Consider the following 23,135-nt stretch of genomic DNA (forward strand, 5'->3'; position numbering starts at 1 on the left):
TTTGGCTAAAGTATCTGATATAGTTAGTACATGTGATTTTTTCAACCCTATTGTGAACCCCACTTTTCCTACCAAAATAATACAAATATGCGCCGAATTTTTTGTGTAACTTAAATTATTTCGAAAAAAGCTATTTCCTTCAATTAGACATGTAAATAATAAATAGTATTGAATGGGGTTTCAGGGGAATGGAAAAAATCAGATTGTTAGAAGGGTGAAATTTTACATTTGACAGATTTGACAGCTCCCCGACTCGATGACTACATCCGCATGGATATTTTCACTCAGTTCAAGAGCTCTCTTTAACAATTAGTCCCAACTTAGTAGCCCCTTCTGTTGCTGAATGACAAGCCTTTCCCATAAATCATGGGTGATAGCCATTTATAACTCTTAAACTAACAATTCAGTATGTCTTTGTGAGGAATTTCCATATCATATACAACCAAATCGTCAGGAGTTATTATAATTAAGTATAAATGGGCAAGAGATATCATGAAGCTAGCTTACTGTATAAATACTAATCTGACAGCCATTTGCCAAGTGATATTGCATAGGCCTACACAAGTTCCCATATGTATCGAAAGATAGGTGTTGATAAATTAAAGCTCCATTTTGGATCTGGAAACAAAGACAATGAATGCTGTTTGAACACTGAGGAGTATTCAGATGGAACTGGCCGACGGAGGTCAACAAAAACGAATGACCAGAGCTCACTAAATCATTAACAGTGCTTTGAAGTGTCACCAAATTGATATATCACAGACAGATGTCATAAAACCACATTACATTCTGTACTGAAAATGTATACTAAAAGTACATACTTTCTGTAATTTGGACAATATTGTTTTCACATTGCTATTAGAATTGTGTAGTGATTCTATCAAATTATCTAAGACTTAATGAAAGCTAAATAGAGATTTAATATTCCTGAGATATTCATCTAACAAGCAACTATACATTTACATTTATATAACTACACTGCAGCTAATAATATTATATTTTGTCATATAGCTGCAAGCATTTATAGATTTTAGGAACACTTGATACACTATTGTCAAATTAACTTTTAATGTTTCACACTGATCAATCAATGACTCCCTATTCATAAACTACATTTATCTAGTTCACCCTATATAGCTTTATTTGCTCATACAGCAAAGGTTTATTGGGTCTTAGGTGGAGAGAGAATATGCAATCTAACCGTTTATAGATTAGCTCACACAATTTAACAAAACAGAATCTATTTTTCTTCTTCTCCAAACATAAAGATCAGTGTGACTGCACTCAAGAGACCATCTGACCTACTGGAATACAAACAGTGGGCAGACAAAATTTTATTGCTTCTTTTCCTTTTGCTTCTTCTTACTCTTTCTCTCAGTGTATTTACATAGAAATAGAAAAAGAGCTGAACAAACACATTAAAGAATTGTACAAAATACCTTCAAAATAGTAGTGGATGGTCCAGACAATATTGTAAAGTACGCCTACAAAGAAAGTAGTTGAATATTCAGTATATTTTAAACACCAATGACCAACCCCATAAAGTATACAGCTGTGGGCAAACGTTTTGAGAATGACACAAGTCTTGGTTTTCACAAAGTGTGTTGCTTCAGTGTTTTTAGATATTTTTTTCAGATATTACTATGGTATACTGTATAATTACAAGCATTTCATAAGTGTCAAAGGATTTTATCGAACATAACATTAAGTGGATGCAAAGAGTCAATATTTGCATGCTGACAATTAACTTCTGGGCCACATCCTGACTGATGGCAGCTCATTCTTGCATAATAAATGCTTGGAGTATGTCAATATTTGTGTGTTTTTGTATGTTGGACCCGCCTCTTGAGGATCGAAAACACAAGTTCTGAATGGGGTTAAGGTCTGGGGAATTTCCTAGTGGATGGACCCAACATTTTGATGTTTTGTTCCCCGAGCCACTTAGTTATCACTTTTGCCTTATGGCAAGGTACTCCATCATGCTGGAAAAGGCCTTGTTCGTCACCAAACTGTTCTTGGATGTTTGGGAGAAGTTACTCTCAGAGGATGTTTTGGTACCATTCTTTATTCATGGCTGTGTTCTTAGGCAAAATTGTTAGTGAGCCCACTCCCTTGGCTGAGAAGCAACCCCACAGATGAATGGTCTCAGGATGCTTTACTGTTGGCATGACACAGGACTGATGGTAACGCTCACCTTTTCTTCTCTGGATAAGCTTTTTCCAGATGCCCTAAACAATCGGTAAGTGGATTCATCAGAGAAAATGACTTTACCCCAGTCCTCAGCAGTCCAATCCCTGGACCTTTGGCAGAATATCAGTCTGTCCCTGATCTTTTTCCTGGAGAGAAGTGGCTTCCTTGCTGCCCTTCTTGACACCAGGCCATCCTCAAAAAGTCTTCGACTCACTGTGTGTGCAGATGCACTCACACCTACCTGCTGCCTTTCCTGAGCAAGCTCTGCACTGGTGGTGCCCCGATCCTGCAGCTGAATCACCTTTAGGAGATGGTCCTGTCGCTTGCTGGACTTTCTTGGGCACCCTGAAGCCTTCTTCACAACAATTGAATCTCTCACTTTGAAGTTCTTGATTATCAGATAAATGGTCAATTTAGGTGCAATTTTACTAGCAGCCATATCCTGGCCTCTGAAGCCCTTTTAGTGCAAAACAATAATGACTGCAGGCGTTTCCTTGCAGGTAACCATGGTTACCAGAGGAAGAACAATGATTTCCAGCACCAACATCCTTTTAAAGCAGGGGTCTCAAACTCAAATCACCTGGGGGCCGCTGGAGGAAGTATCTGGGTGAGGCTTGGTCGCATGAGGTATTCCACCAAAAAAAACGTTACTAACAGTTATTTAACTTCAATGGGTTTTTCTGAACATGAATAGAATATTGAAGAACATGAACGGTTCTTCTGAACTTGGCTTCTCTTGCCTACTTCTTGCTGCCACAGACCTGGCAGCGCTTCCTCTCACATAGCTGAGCCACATTTGGCTTGAGGGAGGAAGCAGTTGAGACCCTTAGTATGGCTTGAAGATGATCATCAGTAAGTCTGGACCTGTACTTGGACTTATTGAAGTTCAAGGTGGAGAAGAACTTTTCACGCAAATATGTGCTCCCAAAAAGGCACATGGTCCGCTTGAACATTCGGGTAAGCTCAGGGAAGCTGGGGTTCAATTCTCGTAAGAAATGATTAAAATAAAATATAACAATATAATGTAATCACTAGAAAATTGCGGAGCCCCTGTTGACATTGGTGGATGAATTACTAATTTGTGGCCATGCAATAACAAGATAATCTAATAAGTTATATATAAAGCTTTCGTAACAACAGCATCACAATTTCATAAATTAATAACAAATGCAGACTTCTAAGATGAACCAAAATAATTATGCACATCGTCATGTACAGTCTGTGGCGCGGTGCGTAAATGTCACCACCAGATGATGAGGGAATTTAAATCATTAAAATTCATCCACACATATCAGGTGTAAATAATAATGTAAAACAGCCCACACTGTAAAATGTAGATATTAGCTCAATAACGTTTTATAAACTGCTGCGGTTTAGAATAATCCGTCTGCGTAAAGAAGCTCCCAAAACCTCACAACACAGCGTGTGCGTAAAGGAGCCGTGGTGGCGGGTGTGGGGTGGAGGAGGTCAGAGAGGTTGGGGAGGGTCTTGTAGGTAGTGAGTAGAAGTTTTTACCAGGAGCTAGTGAAGGTCATGGAGGACTGGGGTGATGTGATAAATTGATTGGGTGCTGGTAAGTAGGCGGGCGGCAGAGGTCTGGAACTTTTTGAAGTTTGTGAAGGACTTTGTTTATGGAACCAAATAGTTAGCTGTTTCAGTAGTTGAGTTTCTGGCTCTTATGATAGCATGAATATGGGTTCATGGCCCATTGGCGCTGGTAGTGGATTTCATGCTGGCTACCACTGAGGATAGTTCAGATAAAGATGGTTTAGTGAAGGCTGAGAGGGTGTGATCTGTCCACTTGGGGGGGTCAGGTTGGGGTCAAATTGGGTTGGTGAAGGTCAGCTGGTTGTGAATAGTGTCGATTTTTGTTCGAAAGAAATGTACAAATTCGTTGCATTTGTTACTTGTAAAAGAGTGGGAGAGGTTCTCCATGGGTTTTAGTTGTTTGTTTATGGTTGAAAAAATTGTTTTGGGATTCTCATGGCCTGAGTAAAATGCAGTGTGGGTAGTGTTGAGAGTGTTTTTATAAAGATGTTGTCGTTCTTTGTAAATCTCTTTGTGGACCGTGAGACCAGTGTCAAGGTTTGGTGGAGGAGATGGACCCAGGATGCAGAGGTTGTTAACAAAAGGGGGATTTAATATAAAAAAGCCTTTAAACAAGAAAGAAACAAAACAGGAACACTAACACTAGTTAAACAGGCGACAAAGCGCACAGAGAACAACGAAGCAGGAGAAGCTAGTCGAGACAGCAAGCACAGACAAACCATATCTACACATGTGGAAACGGGCAGACAACAACGAGTACAAACCCACAAAGGGCTTAGGGAACACAGAGGCTTAAATAGATACACAGAGGGAAGGCAGGAGCATTTACAAACAGGTGAACCACTTGAGGATTGGAGATGACAATCAAAGACAGGAAGTGAGACACCGAGAAGCTGAAACAAGACACAGTGACAGCGGGGCTACAAAATAAAACAGGAAATAGAAAACACAAGACAGAAAACCATAAACATAAATGACTGAGCGTCACAGTACCCCCCCCCCTCAAGGACCGGATCCCAGACGAGACGTGCCCAGGTTCTCGGACCGACGGCTCCCTGGCCCCTTCGGAACCTGGCACCATGTCTCAGGTGGACGGCCCAGAGGCCGGACAGGAACGAAGCACGGGGGCTCCTCAGGAGGGCAGCCCGGAGGCCGGTCAGGGACAAAGTACAGTCTCAACCCGACGGCTCCGTGGCCGCTCCGGGGCTGAGCACAGAGGCTCGGGAGGACCGCCGTGGCCGCTCAAGGACAGAGTTCAAGGGCTCCGCTGGACGACATGGAGACCGGTCAAGCACGGAAGCTCCTCCTGCTCCTCAGGCGGGCAGCTCGAAGACCGGTCAGGGGCAGAGGGCAAGAGCTCCGACCTCAGCCCCGGTGCTGGAGCAGGAACCGGAGCTGGCACCGTGAGGACCTCAGAAGCTGGAACCAAAGTGGCGTCTGCCGGGACCCTCCTTCGCGGGACAGGGAATGGAGCGGGGACAGGAGCAGGTGCAGCGAGGACCTCCGACGCCTGAAGAGATGAGACGCCAGCCGGATGCCTCCGGCTCGGGGCAGGGACTGGAGCAGGTGCCGCGGCGACCTCTGACGCCGACACACAGGAGACGTCAGGTTGGAACCTCCGGCGTGGAGCAGGGATTGGAGCCAGCGCCGGTGTGAGGATCTCCGACGCTGAAACACACGGAACGTCAGCCGAGAGCCTCCGGCGCGGAGCAGGCACTGAAGCAGGCACTGGAGCAGGGACTGGAGCCAATGCCGGTGTGAGGATCTCCGATGCCGAAACACACGGGACGTCAGCCGAGAGCCTCCGGCGCGGAGCAGGCACTGGAGCAGGGAACGGAGCAGGCACTGGAGCCAAGGCCGGTGTGAGGATCTCCGATGCTGAAACACAAGGGACGTCAGCCGAGAGCCTCCGGCACGGAGCAGGGACTGGAGCAGGCACCGGAGTTTACGCCGGTGTGAGGATCTCCGACGCCGAAACACAGGGGACGTCAGCCGAGATCCTCCGGCGCGGAGCAGGCACTGGAGAAAAAGCTGAAGCAGAGGCCGCTGTGAGGACCAGTGACGTCGGAGAACGAGAGACATCAGCTGGGAGCCTCCGGCGCGGAGCTGGGACCGGAGCAGGTCCTGCAGCAGACGCCGCTGTGAGAACCACTGACGTCGGTGAACGAGAGACATCAGCAGGGAGCCTCCGGCGTGGAGCTGGGACTGGAGCCGGTGCTGGAGCAGACGCCGCTGTGAGGACCACTGACGTCGGAGAACGAGTGACATCAGCTGAGAGCCTCCGGCGTGGAGCTGGGACCGGAGCAGGTGCTGGAACAGACGCCGCTGTGAGGACCACTGACGTCGGTGAACGAGAGACATCAGCTGGGAGCCTCCGGCGCGGAGCAGGGACTGGAGCCGGTGCTTCAGCAGACGCCGCTGTGAGGACCACTGAAGTCGGTGAACGAGAGACATCAGCTGGGAGCCTCTGGCGCGGAGCAGGGACTGGAGAAGGTCCAGCGAGGACCTCTGACGCCGAAATACAGGGGACGTCAGGTTGGAATCTCCGGCGCGGAGCATGCTGCTTGAGGGAGAGGCTTTTGCTGTGGAAGCCCCCCATCCACCGTCTACCCCCCAGACTCTAGCTGGGACTTATGAGCTGGAAATTTGAACACAAAACCACAGAAAATGAAGATCTAAAGATGTTTTACTAAGGGTATGTCTAGGAGTTTCCCAAAAAGGTAATTTGGAGACTCCAAAGGACCCTTGGTAACCATGGTAACCAAATAGGCTAAAATGGCTTCTTTTAGACTAAAAATCATACTTTTATATAAATGAGACCAAACTGGTCATGTGGTTAAAAATGTATTCAAATGTACATCTTTAATTATTTTGGTTACATGCCAGCTATTTTCGCAGTCACGACCAGGGACTAAACACAAAGGCACATCGCAGGAGGAGGCCTGTGGAGGACTTTATAGTGCCCTATTGGGATGTCAGCATGGACCGTTATGGGAAAAGAAGAAGAGTCAGAAGCAATTAGGAAAGCCGTTCAGACGAAAAATATCTATCCATGCTAATAAACATAAATAATACTTACATTCAACATGTTATTGGCAATATGCCAGCCATTGTAGCAGTCACCCATGCACCTCGATGGAACGATATTGGAAAAGAAAAATAAGTCAGAAGCAATTAGAAAAGCCGTACAGATGCGGTAAATATCTATCTATGATAATAAACAAATAATACTTACATAATCATCCGGCACGACATAGAATCAGCCACACTGGATACACCACCACGACCTCCGACACCGCGACCTCCTCCACAGCTGTGGCCCTGGGCACCGATATCCTGGTTTCACGGAGGAATAAGACACAAAGCCGTCATTGGTGTTTACCGGAACCCGAAGTGATTAAACAAATAAAGCATAGACTTTAGAATAAGGGCACATATTGATAATCGTTTAAATAATCGTGATTTTGATATTGTCAAAAATAATCGTGATTATGATTTTTTCCATAATCGAGCAGCCCTAATGTGCACTATTAGAGGGTTTCCCCTGAAATCCTGCTCTACTTGCTCTTATAGAGCAAAAAGAGCAGTGGAGAGAGCGCACATCACAATGTGATAACCACAATCCCATATAAACATATGATCTGCCACTATGACCCAAATTACCGCCTGCCCATTCCATTGCTATTTATCCGTATGATGCATTTATTCTATTTTAGATATCTTATATTTTTCATCACTATATATACTCCCTATCAAATATTAGTCATTTATCTTTGTGTTGCTTTGAGGTAGACAATGGAGATCCATTGAATCAGTAACTTTTGACTTTATAAGTGATATTTGCTGCAAGAGCTGGTGCCCATTTTCCATAAAGAGTGTGAATTCATGAAAATGCTACACTTCCTTGTAATAAAATGACAAGAAAAGGACTTTTAGATATGTAGATACAGAAAACTGACAAATACAATGCTACTTTATTATCAAAAATCTGATAACAAGTAATTAGAGAATGACTAAATCTACTTTATAAAATGAGATGTGCAATCTACCCTGGGCCTGTGGACTTCCCTAAATTAAGGCCCAACTCCCACTGGCCTAAATATTGATATTGATCATATGTTCATCATAAGTCTATCCATATAGTTAGCTAGTTATGTGTATCAATTTTTTTTGTCTACTGATGTTTCAGAATTTCAAATTGATTTCAGTGAAATTATTATTCTGTTGTTGGGCAACAGACCAGTGAGTTGACTAGACAATAGGTAATAAAAAGTGAGGCCTGTAGGCCAAGCTGAAGCCAGCCCTAAAGTTTCCCTCTAAAATCCAGCATGGAGATTGTATCTCCTGGTGGGGGAAGCATTACCTTCTAAACATTAGTTTGGGTATCTGGCATGTCTACCATCCCAAAAACTCTAGAAAAATAACAACTCCCGCAATTTGTTGTGGTTCCTCTATTTCAGAAACTATGTGCTAGAGTGCGTCCAATGGAATTACGACCGAAATAGACGTCATAGTCGCAACATGCCCATTTAGTACATTCTCCCATAGCTCTATGCACTCCCCCACTACCACTCGAGCCACCCCTAGATGGACCCTCCCACTTTATAGACCGTCGGTCCATCGTTGTCCAGCCGACATTTCATTCTTGCAAGCCTTGGAAACACTTGGATAAGCTAACTAGCAGCATGAATCGGTGGTCGGCTGCAAACATGTCTTCATGTGACTCCAGCTTCAGAAGACACAAGATTGAGATGGATTGAGTTCATATATGATGGCAACGTTCCTGCCACCACTTTGATTTGGACTGTTTTATCAACCTGGGCCAATATAATCAGAATCAGAATCAGAATCAGGTTTATTGGCCAAGTAAGTTTGGCGCAGGAAGTACAACCTCTGCTGGGCCTTCTTGAGTATTGTGTTGATGTTGGGTTCCCACTTCAGGTTCCGGGAGATTGTGGATCCCAGAAACTGAATGATTCCATAGCCAACACAGTACTGTTGAGTATGGTGAGGGGGTGCAGTAGTGGGGGACTCCTCCTGAAGTCTGTCATCTCCACGGTTTTAAGCGTGTTCAGCTCTAGGTTGTTGCGACCGCACCACAGGACCAGCTGTTCGACCTCCCGCCTATATGCAGACTCATCATTATCCTGGATGAGGCCGATGACTGATGTGTCGTCTGCAAATTTTAGGATTTTAACAGATGGGTCTCCTGAGGTGCAGTCATTTGTGTAGAGGGAGAAGAGCAGTGGGGAGAGCACGCATCCCTGGGGTGCACCAGTGCTGACTGACCGGGTGCTGGAGGTTATTTCACCCAGCCTCACCTGCTGCTTCCTGTCTATCAGAAAGTTTGTGATCCACTGACGGGTGGAGGCAGGCACAGTGAGCTGGATGAGTTTGGTGAGGAGGACTTCTGGGATGATGGTGTTGAACGCTGAGATGAAGTCCACGAACATCATCCTTGCATAGGTCCCTGGGGAGTCGAGGTGTTGCAGGATGAAGTGCAGCCCCATGTTGACAGCATCATCCACTGACCTGTTAGCCCGGTAGGCACACTGTATGGGGTCCAGCAGGGGGCCTGTGATGTCCTTCAGATCAACACAAGTCTTTCAAAGCATTTCATAACCACAGACGTCAGGGCGACGGGCCGGTAGTCATTCAGTCCAGTGATGCAGTGTTTCTTAGGGACTGGGATGATGGTGGAAGTTTTGAAGCAGGAGGGGACTTCACACAGCTCCAGAGATCTGTTGAAGATCCGTGTGAAGATGGGGGCCAGCTGATCTGCGCAGGCTTTCAGACAGGAGGGTGACACACCGTCTGGGCCTGGTGCCTTCCTTGTCTTCTGTCTCTGAAAGAGCTGGCACACATCCTTTTCAAGGACCGTCAGTGCTGGTGGGGAGTTGGGGGGGGGGGTGATAACAGGGGGTGCTGATGGTTGTGTGAAGACCTGGTTGGAGCGGGTGAGAGGTGTTAATGTGGGGTGATCAAACCTTCAGTAGAACACATTCAGATCCTCAGCCAGTTTAGGGTTCACCATGGGGCGGGGGGAGGTTTTCCTGTAGTCAGTGATGGCCTGCAGGCCTCTCCACACTGATGCAGGGTCGTTAGCTGAAAACCTGTTTTTCAGCTTTTCAGAGTAGTTCCTCTTTGCCACTCTGATCTCCTTAGTCAGTGTGTTCCTGGCCTGGTTGAAGAGGATCCTATCCCCACTCCTGAAGGCCTCCTCTTTGGCTTGACAAAGCCGCTTGAGCTTTGCTGAGAACCACGGTTTATTGTTATTAAAGATGCAGTACGTTTTGGTGGGTATGCACATAAAAACTGATATATGACGTCACAGTGTCCATGAGTTTGTCCAGTGATGAAGATGCAGCCTCAAAAACACTCCAGTCAGTGCAGTCAAAGCAGGCCTGTAGCTCCAGCTTTGACTCGTTGGTTCATTTCCTCACAGTTTTCACCACAGGCTTAGTAGATTTTAGTTTCTGCCTGTAGCTTGGAAGGAGATGAAGCAGGCAGTGATCGGAGAGTCCCAAAGCTGCACGGGGAACTGAGCGATATGCATTCTTCAGTATTGTGCAACAATGGTCCAGTGTGTTTTTGTCCCTGGTGGGACACTTAATGTGCTGCCTGTATTTTGGCAGTTCACGGCTGAGATTTGCTTGGTTTTTACCCCCAAGAATAATCAGAAGAGAGTCCGGGTGTTTTAGCTCCGTGCTGGTTATCTGATCAGCCAGGTGCTGCTGTGCCTCGCTCACGCAGGCTTGAGGTGGTATGTACACGCCGACCAGAAAAAAGGAGGAAAACTCCTGCGGTGAATAAAAAGGTTTACAGTTTATGGAAATGGCTTCTAGCTGAGGAGTGCGTATTTTCCATAGCACTGTGGCATCTGTACACCAACTTTCGTTGATGTAGAAGCAGATTCCTCCTCCCCTCGTTTTCCCCGTTGGTTCCGTAACGCGGGCCGCGCGGTGGAGTTGGAAGCCCAGCAGATGAAGGATGCTGTCAGGGATGCACTCACCAAGCCAGGTTTCAGTGAAGCACAGCGCAGAAGATCCTGATATATCCCTGTTTATCTTCTTTAGGAGCAGCAGTTCATCCATTTCATTGGGCAGAGAGCGGACGTTTGCCAGGTGTAACGCCGGGAGCGGAGTTCGGAACCCCCGCTTACGTAGTCTAACCAGCGCTCCAGCGAGCTTACCTCGCCTGCGTCTCCTCCACAGAGAGCTGCGGCTCCTCCGACCAAAATCTCAGAAAAAGTGTCTGGGTCTGTAAAGTCCGGTGAAAGGGTCCGCGGAATGGAACGTCGGACATTCATAAATTCTTCTCTAGAAAAAGTAATCGTAGAGGGAGTGCTGGAGACTGTACAAATAAACAAAAACATGAAAAGCACAAGAAGAGCGCAACACCGTGGCCGCCATGCGTGGCGCCATCATGAACAAAACAGATAACAACGGATTCTCGAAAAGGTTGTTATTGAAAGAGGGGTCGGTGCCATTCTTCTATCGCAACACTGAAGACGAGGGAAATGTAAGTATTTTTTTTTTATAATTCTGGTATTTGCTTCTTTTAGACATTTTGTGTTGAGGCTAGTGCCGTTAGCATGTTGTGCTGTGTATGTGAGGGGGTGGGGGGCTAGTATGTAGTGGTGTGAGATAGGTAGAGACTTTACAGGAATTTTGATGTTCGACTATAAATAATGTTATTGAACAATTAATTGAGGATGGCTGGCGAGTCTTAGCGAGAGGACGGCGTCGGAGTCCACGGTGAACGGTGTTCGCACGGCAGGTTCGTGAGTGTTGTGCTCTCCATGCGCTTTCCCCCCCTCCGCTCACGTGTGCCTAGTAGCTGCTGTAGCTGGAACTTAGCTACGGGCGCCGAACGTAAGTAGCTGCTAAGCGCTGGCCGTAAGTAGCTTCTACAGGGCGCCGGCCGTAAGTAGCTTCTACGGGGCGCAGGCCGGCAGTAGCTGCTACGGGGCGCCGGCCGTAAGTAGCTTCTACAGGGCCTCCGCCGTAAGTAGCTTCTACGGGGCGCAGGCCGGCAGTAGCTGCTATGGGGCGCCGGCCGTAAGTAGCTGCTACGGGGCGCCGGCCGTCAGTAGGTGCTACGGGGCGCCGGCCGTCCGTAGCTGCTACGGGCCGCCGGCCGTCAGTAGCTGCTACGGGGCGCCGGCCGTCAGTAGGTGCTACGGGGCGCCGGCCGTCAGTAGCTGCTACGGGAAGCCGGCCGTCAGTAGCTGCTACGGGGCGCCGGCCGTCAGTAGCTGCTACGGGGCGCCGGCCGCCAGTTGCTGCTACGGGGCGACGGCCGTCAGTAGCTGCTACGCGTCGGTAGTAGCGGCTACGGGCGCTGTAGCTAACTTCCAGCCCAGTGCTGCCGTGGGAAAAAATCAGCGGCACAGTACTCCAGGGAGGACACGCAAGCGGAGGGGGGGGGGAGAGCGTGGAGAGCACAACACTCACAAACCTAACTTCAAGCTACAGCTGCTGCTACTGCTACGGGCGAAAATGTGTCATTGTATCTTTGTATGCATGACCGTAGTACAAACATGAATAACATTGCTGCTTTTGGTGTTCAGGCAAGCACATCTGTTCACGGTGCTAGGCTACATCACGTAGCATGCCAGACGGACCCACCAAAGATGCGCACACATGGCACGCAGCTTTCTATGAAAACACTCCGACCTCACTACAAAAGTACAGGTTTGTTTACCCTCAGTTACTTTGTCATGTCATTGATTGTGTCTCTGTGTTAAAGTTGTAACAGCATCTCATTTGTTGTGACTCCATGGATACTGAATGTCTGTTTTATCATAGGCACATAGAAAATTGTGCTGCACTGATGTCGGTGTTGGGACCTCAGCTGTAAGAGACCTCGCTTGGAGGAAGGAGAGGACAACCCAAGTTGTTGCAGTATAGACTTCGGAGAGTCACAGGATGCTATCTATGATCCTGATGACTTGATCACATTCTTGACTGAGTCAGCAGATGTGACGTGAGTGACTCAGTATTTAATCTAAACATTTCAATAATCAGATGGATTACCATCCTACACTTTTTAAGCTGTTGCAGCCTTTTGGTGAAATCTTTGTCGTTCTAATACAATGGAATCTTCCAACCCTGTTCATAAGACACCCACATATATTGTCTATGAAAACTGTCCCCTTGAGCTCTTTGAGGTGTGTCCTGTGTGTCGGCGGGGGACAGATGTAATATATGAAGGGCGAGTGCACAGCAAAGTCGGTGAAAGCAGATGCAACCTTCCGTGATGCTCACAGGCTCTATTTAAAATCCAAACATACAACAGTATGTGAAACATAAATAACATATCAATTAACTGCTGTCTCCAAATAGTCTTCACGATTTAAAGACAATTTATTTATCGTCTTCACGATAAATAGATAAATAAATAATTATAAAAAGAAAATAATAAATACAAAAAGTGCAAAATGTCCAACTTTTTTTCCCAATTTGTATTACAGATAACGTGGATAACCTGTTGGACCTCATCTTTCACGAGATTTTTCAGGACCCGGCCCCATATGTGAATGAGGTGCTGAAGATCTCAAAACCTGAGGATCTCTCTGCCAAGTATGGCCTCAACACCAGCTAACAAAGCTTCTGTACACCAAGTACCTGTAACGGCTGAGCAAAATTTACATTGTATTTTGGGAATAAAAGGTGACACACAAACATAAAGTGTTCCTTTGTTTACAGTATGGCTACTGATGGCACAAAGTGTATTTTTGTAATCAATGTTTGTATTATACTTGGTATTTTTTGTATTTATTACCTCTGTCCCAGCCAGTACATTTAATAACTATTTTTAAAAAGCTCTGTGGCAATCTTTCTGACAATAAAAGTTTATAGAAGCTGTTGGTGCTTTTAATGTTTGATATGTTACATGTCAACAATTGACACGTGTAAGATGAGCAGTAAGCAAAGTAATACACAGGGAAGAGTAATTTATGTATTTTATTCCTCAGTCATATTTTTATTGCAGAAATGACTGGTATCTCATTCATAAAAAAAAAAAAACTTACTGCTCTATTCCTCTTGGACATAAAGGCCCATAATCTGCCCTATAGATGTTGAATGCATTCTGTAGTGAGAACACATTCAAACACGTCCTACACCTCCATGAGAGGGGGGAGGGGTGAGAAGGGGGAGGGATGAGAGGGGTAAAAGGGGGGTGGGGTAAGATGGGGGCGGGGCCCTCAAAACAGGTCGATCTGAGGAGGTCTGTTTTAGACAGAGTAAAAAGGTGCTGTTTTAAATGATCCTTGTGGTATTTTTACCCAAAAATTTAAGACATTTCATTAAACCCCAAGGAACCATATCAACTGTGGTGGAATGGGCATAATATGTCCCCTTTAAAGTGCCTCGCGCCGTAACGGAGAGCCGTACAGATCAAATGATCGGTATACAACGCCAATATGGATACCGAGTGGTGAAGTCCCTGCGACCTTGACCCTGATTATGTTTTGAGAGCTTTTCTTTCTCTCTCCCTCTCTCTCTCTTTTCTCCTAAACCTGCATTTACACACGTCCCGACCTCCATTCACATATTTCAAGTTACATGGATAAATCTAGACTAAAAAAGCCTGAATGCATCTCGATGCCATTTGGCGCAAAAACCATGAGGGTGCTCTCTCCAGACTCGCAATATCAGCTCCCTGTCCTGGTCGCTGTGTAATTTTTCCAGTCCAAACAACAGTGTTCCACAGCTCTTTTACAGTGATTGTTTTTTCAAGAAACAAAAATCATTACAGAAGTAAAACTGAATCGTGTTTTATTCATTCTTTCTTTCTCTAAGAACAGCTCCGTCATCTTCTTAAATCTTTCCTGTCTGGCTTAGCTCAGCATTGCTCTCTCTTCACTCTCTCTCTTATTGTTCCTCCCTCATTCTGCTGTCCATCTACTCTCTCCTTTCACTATGCCATCTGTCTTCTCTTCATTCTCTCTCCCTATTCTGTTTTCTCCCCAAGGCCCCTTGCTTCTCCGTCCTTTTCCCTCTCCTCTTCGTTTTCTTTTTTCAAATGCAACATGTAGTAGTAGTATAACATAACATCATCAAGTGAAGAGCAGGGCTCATGAACATTACAACACTTCCAAACCCTTGATGGTGGAATTACGCCAGCCAGTGAATTGCTGTTCATTCTCAGTGCTCCATTTAATGAGGAGCTGAGTGTCCCCTTCCTGTCCCTTAAAGAAATGAATAACAAAACATGGTATTATTAATCACGTTATTACTCATCCACATTTACGACTTAGTTAGCTACCTTGATATTAGTCAACTTGCTAAAATGTATTCTAAGATGCTGGCAGGCAAGTAGTGCGATATATTAAATTCCAACAATAGAAATAAATTAATTTTATATATAGATCTTGTTAAGCAAGTATTAACAAGTTGTATGGTAAAATGATTTATCGACATTTATATGCGATGCTGGTTTTAAGCCGGCATCATCCACTGCATACTCTGCCATTGTACAGGAAGAAACTGAGGAACGCAATGTATTATGGGGCAGTTAAGTCTGTCTACTAAGGTCATGGTGCATACTGAAATTCTTGCAAATTTAGTATGCATTGGAGCATTTTTCCCCTTCTCACACAATCCGCATTGCATTTGATGTAGTTGAAACGCACTTCATGCTAATTTTATTTTTACGGATTGTATACAGCTACCGTACTGTATCACAACTGGGTTCAATTATCCCTGATTCCTGTGTATTTATTAGCAATGTGTCTGCTCAGTAAGGGTTCTGTTCAGGTCTGTTACTGTCTAAAGATGCTTCTCTTCTGGTGTTTGTGTTTTCGACCTTGGCTACAGCTACTTGCTTTTTTCTGTGTTGATGCAATCTCGACCCAGCAAAGCATTTGTTTTGAATTTATTGGAATAAATAACTGAACTGCCTCTGCTGGTCTTTGTGTCTGCACTTGGATTTTAGGTCAGGTCAAGTTTCTATATAACTTTGTAGGACTTTACTATGTAAAGTGCCTTGTATGTTATGATTTTGTGCTATGCAAAAAATTATTAAATGAATCTTATTAAAAGAAAAACTGCAAGAAGTCTCTTACATCATCAGTTAACTTCACATCATTTCAGAAACAGAGGAAGTAACAATTCAATGTCAATCATAGCTTTTTTACAATATCTTGAATACAATTTTCTACAATGTCAACTGGCAAAGCGTTTTATAGAACCAAGAGTCAAAAGCAGGCTAGGCAGCATATTGAGAGGGCAAAGCACCTGTGTACCAGCCATCTCCGGACAAAAGTAGGAGATCCAATGGTCACCACGCTATGACCAAACAGGCTTTAGACTTTGTAAAGCCCACCTATGTACAGTAGTTAACATATGGACAAAAAGATACAGGATTATATATAAATGTAAATTAAGTAAATAAATGTAGAAATATATAAGTAAAATATATAGAAATGGATGTAGAAATATAAAATGTAATACTCTAATAAATACATCAATAATAAATATACATTTAGGAAAACAGAAATGGTCTTTTCTGCCACAAACTATATATTTTGTAACTTATTTATGTATTCAATTATTTGTTTAGTTTGTTTATACTTATGTCATGTTTGTTCTTCCTACCTGCCAGATATTTTGAATCAAAATAAAAACAACGTATAGAAAGCCCTTAAGGCATATATCCTTGTTTTATTAAGAATATAAAGAAACCACAAAGTCAAAACAGTATAGGACTACATCACAATTCAATTTCAATTTTATTTATATAGCGCCAAATCATAATAAAAATTATCTCAAGGCACTTTGCATAGAAGGTCAAGACCTTTAAAACAATGAGCTACTGCAAATACTAACATCTGAATGACAATTATTTTGGTATGTGTCGTCATATCAAAACACTCAAAAACACAAACCCTTATGTGTCATGGCCTAACTCGTGTACCATGCTCACAAAATGTTTACGTAATAAAATATCAGAAAATGACTGCTCCCTCTGTTTCTTTTCCAGGGCAGCAATTAATGCCTTTGCGGCCCTGCTGTGCTCAAGTAAGTTTTCATGACTTTCTGCATTCACCAGCTCATGGTTTCCTTTATACTATAAGTATATCATTATTACCACCATTGTCACAATCCAGCATTTTCTTCACTGGCAGTGCTTGCATTTTTGACACCCTTTTCTTATTAGGGCCCAAGCACCAAATGGTGAGAGGCCCTATTGAAATTGTTAGGATTATTATTAGGTCCCGAGCACCGAATGGTGAGTGTCAGGCCTTGACTGAAATGAGGACTCAGATGCAGAGGATTACACGTACTAGCACACTTTATTGAATTCAGATCCTCTATGAAGAGTGACAAAAGATTGGGCTATGAAAAACTCACTTACAGTTTCACAATTGTTAACGTTTTTCAAAACAATAAAAGCTTTCTCAAAACTGCACACAGAAAACTGAAAACCTCACACACAAAATGCTAAACCTGACACTCCCTTTGCAAGATGACTATTTGCCATCAAATCTCTTAACTGTTCACAAAATGGAACTGTGTTTATGTTTATATTTGGTACACACAGCCATATTTTCAAATTACACACACATACCATTCATTGAGAACACAACTAAGCATTCGCTTGCACACTACCAAGCATTAAGAGCACACTGAAGTGCAAAATTGAAAACACGATCAACATGGAACACACCATATGAATGACATTGACTCTGGAGAATGAGCCATTTCTCCTTTTGTAAAATGTCTCAGTGTAGGCCTACTTTCTTCATAGTCAAACATAAAACAGCACACAAATATGCAGCATAAAAAAGTTTATTTCGGTACACACAGAACAGTACTGTAAACCGGCCTGTTCAACCCCCCCCCCCTTCACAAAAATTACAGTTTTTCACAATTGTGGACACCTGTTTTCAAAACAATAGCGGCTTTCACAAAGCTGCACACAGAAAACTAAAAACCTCACACACAAAATGCTGACAGGCCACAACACTCGCCACAAGCCTCCTCAATGGCCTTGAGCAGTGGGACCCGGTCCTGTGGGTTCCGTTCATATACCTTCCAAGTCCAAGCTGAAAATAATTCCTCAATAGGATTCAGGAAAGGAGAATAAGGTGGAAGGTATAGAACGGAAAAATGTGGGTGGTCCTGGAACCACTCAGGCACTTGAGCAGCCCGGAGGAAGCTCAAATTGTCCCAGATGAAAACGTGATCGATCCGCTGTGGGTCATCTACCTGGCCAGGTGGTACCAGCAGGTCATGCAGGCCATCCAGGAAGACAAGGAGACGGGCAGCGTTATACGCCTCTAGGTGGGCATGACGGTGCAAGATTCTATGGTGATTCATTGCAGCACACATTGTGATGTTCCCACCACGCTGGCCGGGGACCTCCACAATGGCCCGCTGGCCATTGCGGTTTCTGCCCCATCGCCTCCTCTTCACCACGTTGAATCCCACCTCATCAATAAAGATGTACTGGTACAACACATGAGCTGTGTCATGCTCCTGGATCCGCTGACACAGACAGCATGAGATTGCAAGTTACAGTATGGACACAAAGAGGTCAACACAGTGGGCTACAGTGAGACACTGTAGAAAAGGAACAATATTGGCTTACAGGTACAATACATGTGTGTGTCAGTGCTGAATGAATGGTACTTACAAGCACAAACTCTCGCCGTAACTCCTTGATGCCTGTGTTCCGTTCAAATTGGACCCTGAACACTTGTTTCATCCGCATGGCAGTCCTATGAAGAATACGGTCCAATGTAGAGATGCTGACGGTCTGGACGACTCTAAATGTAGCATGGTCAGTCAGGATCCTAGTTTTTATTTGTCTGAGTGTGATAGAGTTGTTCTCACGGACCATATCTACAATTTCAGTCTCCTGTTCGGCTGTGAAAATGCGGTGAAATTGCTCAACAGACCTGAATGTTTAGTGATTTGAGTATTTGTTTGTTGTAGGTTGATGCTTTGAGATTTTACTTGAGAAGTGTGTGCAACAACTGAACATTGTGTGTAGTGTTTGACAACAATGTGATGTGTAATTGACATCAGAGTGTAAAGAATGAAAGTCAGAGTCTAATGCAGATAAGGGAGTTTGAAGTAGTGCCAAATTTGTTGAGTGATTGATTGGTACATGAAGTGAAGGCTGTGCAAATTGTGCAGAATTTTCGCTTTTTGTGTGTTAACAACTGAGAGAAACTATTATATCTAAGACCTGGCAAGAATAACTCGGGGAAAGAAACTCCCTAATAAATTCAAAACACACACTAGAAAAATAAAGAGGTTTAAAACATAAATTGCTCCCGAAGAATGACAAACAAAAGGCTAGAGCAAGAAATCAAAAGCGCTCCCGAAGAGGAAAACCAAACTACTATGAAACGGGACAAAAGAAACATAAATCGCTCCAAAAGGGAGGAAGAAAAACAGATTAAAAACAACACAAAACGAAGCTAAACTAGAAAACTTGAACAAACGAAAAATCACTCTCAAGGAGGAAACAGAACACAACTTACGTGGCGTAACAAACCTCATAGGCAAAAAAACGACAATGACTGTGGAAAAGGGCTTAGGTGCACGGACAAGGACGAAACACTTTGGCACAAGACAAAGGGGAGATGAACACTATAAGCACATGAGGGTGAAGGGAACAGGTGGAAACAATCCGGGATCAGGGGAGACAATCAGACCGTTGACACATGAGGAAGGGCAAGTGACCTGAAACGAGAGGAGAGTTAGGATTTCAAAATCCTATCCTATGACCGCCGGCATATTTTGCAGACCGGCTTCGTCTGCTCCTCGTCATTTTTGCCGTATCCAAACCACGTCCACACAAGTGACGTCGCGTTACCCTTTTTTTGGACAATGTCTTCAGTTTCGGATGATGTAGTGATGTCGCTTTCACATCGGCATTATTTTCGCTGTCCCCGACTTCAGTTTCACTAATTTTTTCTCCTTTTTCCAACTTCGTTCTCTCTTTTTCTCACTCTCGCAACTGCCGCTACTCTCACGATGGGAAGTGGGCGTGTCGTGTCCTACCTGCAGACGGCAGCCGGCAGACTCCGACTCTGTTGTTGCGCTTTCTTTTGCTACGTGAGATTGAATACATGTCACAAGGAGATAATCGAGATCGATCAAAATTTTATCGCGATCCCGAATCGAAACCGAAAAACCGCCCAGCCCTATCTTGTACTGTGACGTTTTGTCAAACGCCATTTTGATGGCGTGGCACGAAATTTCTGCTACATTGTAGCACTGGCGGGCCCGAGCACCCGCACGTTGAAGCCTGCTGCGGTCGGTGGAGAGAGCGATCGATGACTAAGTGCACGTTTCCACGCTTCACTTCCTGCCTCCGTCACGCGATGTCGATCCTTGCCTGCTTTTTGCTTATTACGGTCCACGCTGTCAAATAGCACATCAGACCGTGAAAATGTTATGTAAATCGAATGAAAGTTGTAAAACAAAGCTTACTTTCTGTTGCCAGTAGGTGGCGCCATCTTTATTATTACGCACAGACATATAGATCTGTTCAAGTAGGCGCTCTGATGTAGCGTGAGCAATTTGGTGTCAATTAGACAATGTTACTTAATTTTCACACTGATCAGTAGGTGGCGCTATGATCCTGGACTAATATTTATATATGGAGCTGTTCAGGTCAAGATTGTGATCATAAGTCAGTAGTTTGGAGACGGTTGGATAATGCAGACTGGATTAACAAAGTACTTCCTGTTTCATGGAAAATAAGTAGGTGGCTCTATGACACTGAGGAAATATTGACACATTGAGCTGTTCAGGCTTGTACTCTAATCCTGTGACAGAAGTTTGGTAGTGATAGGACAATGCAAAGTGGAGTTATGACAACATCGTTTCCTTTGGCGAAGGATGATCCTTCGCCGCATATTAATGTTTACACGCTTTGAGGAAATGTCACAATTCCGACCATGATCCATGACTTGAATGAGCTCTTTTGAGCTGTATATTGTATAGCAGCCAGGAGCATTTCATCAAAGTATAAAAAATGGCGCTGTGATTTCAAGTAATAATTTCTGTGTAGATGTCTTCATGCCGGGACTCTTTTCTTACATGTCTAGTTTGGACATCGATTAAACAATGTATGTTCGAGATACAGAACCTCGTGTTTTGATGGCGTTTAATCCAACTTTGGCCCCACGCCACGGTCACACGGTGTGACGAAGAATCTATCTCTAATCAGTTTTTATCTCCGTCTTGTTGTGATGACACTCGTCTCAATTTGACAAGCCCTACAACAAGTTCTTCACAGTAAAAATATGGAATATGGCCAAAATGGCCAATAAATCCAAAATGGCAGGCTGCCTGTTGCTTTTTTTCACAATGCTCCTTGAGACATTTTTTAGTGAGAAGTCAAGATAAACCAAGGGGCTGCGTTCCAGGAGGCGCTGTTGAGCCATTTGGCCACACCAATTTCCAATTACTCCAGAATATGTGCATTTTGACAACTTTCTAATTTACTGCAAAGTTTAAAAAAATAATTAGCATGTTATAGCCCTCAAAAAGCCCATTCGTTTTGGTTAGAATAAGAATAATCCTTACAGTTTCAATAGTGCCTCTCACCATTCGGTGCTCAGGCCCTAATAAAAACATATTTCTTCTTTAAAAAAATAAAGACATGAGCAATCAAAAAATCTGAATGTGCAGAAAGAAAGAATAGCGACTGCTTCTTCGATGCTCCAAATCAATATTCAAACCTATTTTGGCAATTAACTGAAGCTTATAAATTATAATTCCACACATTTAGAGCGAACAAAAAACGAAATATCAATCAAATTTTATTTGTATAGCCCATATTCACAAATTACAATTCATCTCATAGGGCTTTAACAGGGTGTGAAATCCTCTGTCCTTAACCCTCATCAAGAGTAAGTAAAAACTACAAAAAAAACTTTTAACACGGTAAAAATATGTAGAAACCTCAGAGAGAGCCACATGTGAGTGATCCCTCTCCCAGGACGGACAGAAGTGCAATAGATGCCACGTGCAGGAAAACATCATCAATAATCAAAGTCTCTAGCAGCATTTGATGAGGGTAGACATCCCGAAGGACAACCCCAACATGACATGCCAAGCAATCCCACTGCAAGCACAGTCCATGCTCAGCAACCATCTAGACCACGATCCACCATCCAGACCAGACGCCACTCCAGTCCTCAGTCACCGTCCACCGCCGCCCACCAGGACCCATCACAAGCCACCACCGCGGTCCTGGTCCACCGCCCGTGCCCAATGCCAACGCGACACAGGGTCCGCCACCAGCACCACGATCAGCCCACATGACTCAGTATCCGCCACACTGGATCCAACACCGCGACACCCGGTGCGCGATCCACAAACCGCAATCCATGGTGCGGCCACAGAGGCCCTGGATCTGCAGGTGATAAAGCAAAGGGATTCCGGATAGGGATGGAGAAGAGGAAGGAGAAGCTGGAAAGAGAAGCTCCGTGTGTCATGTGTCATAAAATAGAACAAGTAACGTTCTGGCGCACTAATTAGCTCTAACTATAAGCTTTATCAAAAAGGAAGGTTTTGAGCCTACTATTAAACGAAACGATGGTGACTGCCTCCCGAACTGAAAGTGGTAGATTATTCCGCAGCCGAGGGGCTTGATGGCTAAAAGCTCTGGCTCCTACTCTACTTTTAGAGAATTTAGGGACGACAAGTAGGCTTGAATTCTGGGAGCGGAGTGCTCTATTGGGTTTATAAGGTACTAACAGCTCTTTAAGGTAAAAAGGCGCTATATTATTAAGGGCCTTGAAGGTGAGGAGGAGAATTTTAAATTCTATTCTAGATTTAACTGGAAGCCAGTGTAGCGATGCTAATATTGGAGAAATGTGCTCTCTTCTCTTTGTTCTCGTCAGGACACATGCTGCAGCATTTTGGACAAGCTGTAGAGTCTTTAACGACTTACTGCTGGAGCCTGATAATAATGAATTACAATAGTCCAGTCTGTAACAAAGGCGTGGACTAGTTTTTCTGCATCTTTTTGTGAAAGGACATGTCTAATTTTTGAAATAATACACAAGTGGAAAAAAGCGGTCCTAGAAATTTGTTTCAAGTGACTATTAAAGGATAAATCAGGATCGAAGATCACTCCCAAGTTCCTGACTGTTTCGTTGGAAGCAAGGGCAATGTCGTCTAGCGCAGCTATATCATTAGATAATGCATCTCTAAGGTGTTTGGGGCCAAGTATTATAACCTCTGTTTTGTCTGAGTTTAATAAGAGAAAATTGCGGGTCATCCAGGTTTTTATGTCCTTGAGACATGTTCAAAGTTTAGTTAATTGATTACTTTGTTCAGGTTTTATTGACAAATATAACTGGGTGTCATCCGCATAGCAGTGGAAATTTACCGAGTGTGTCCTGATAATGTTTCCTA

The 23,135-nt window shown here is 44.1% G+C and overlaps 1 protein-coding gene across 2 annotated transcripts in view; it reads left to right on the forward strand.

Moving 5' to 3' along the window:
• Positions 1 to 23,135, forward strand: part of LOC133955570 (cytosolic carboxypeptidase 4) — a 166,511-nt gene that overhangs the window by 23,246 nt on the left and 120,130 nt on the right. For both annotated transcript variants that reach the window (XM_062390471.1, XM_062390472.1), the window contains exon 6: positions 16,729 to 16,766. In XM_062390471.1, the coding sequence (XP_062246455.1) occupies positions 16,729 to 16,766 (38 nt within the window). The remainder of the gene's footprint in view (positions 1 to 16,728; positions 16,767 to 23,135) is intronic.

Source organism: Platichthys flesus, chromosome 6 (assembly GCF_949316205.1).
Source record: "Platichthys flesus chromosome 6, fPlaFle2.1, whole genome shotgun sequence".
NCBI lineage: Eukaryota > Metazoa > Chordata > Actinopteri > Pleuronectiformes > Pleuronectidae > Platichthys > Platichthys flesus.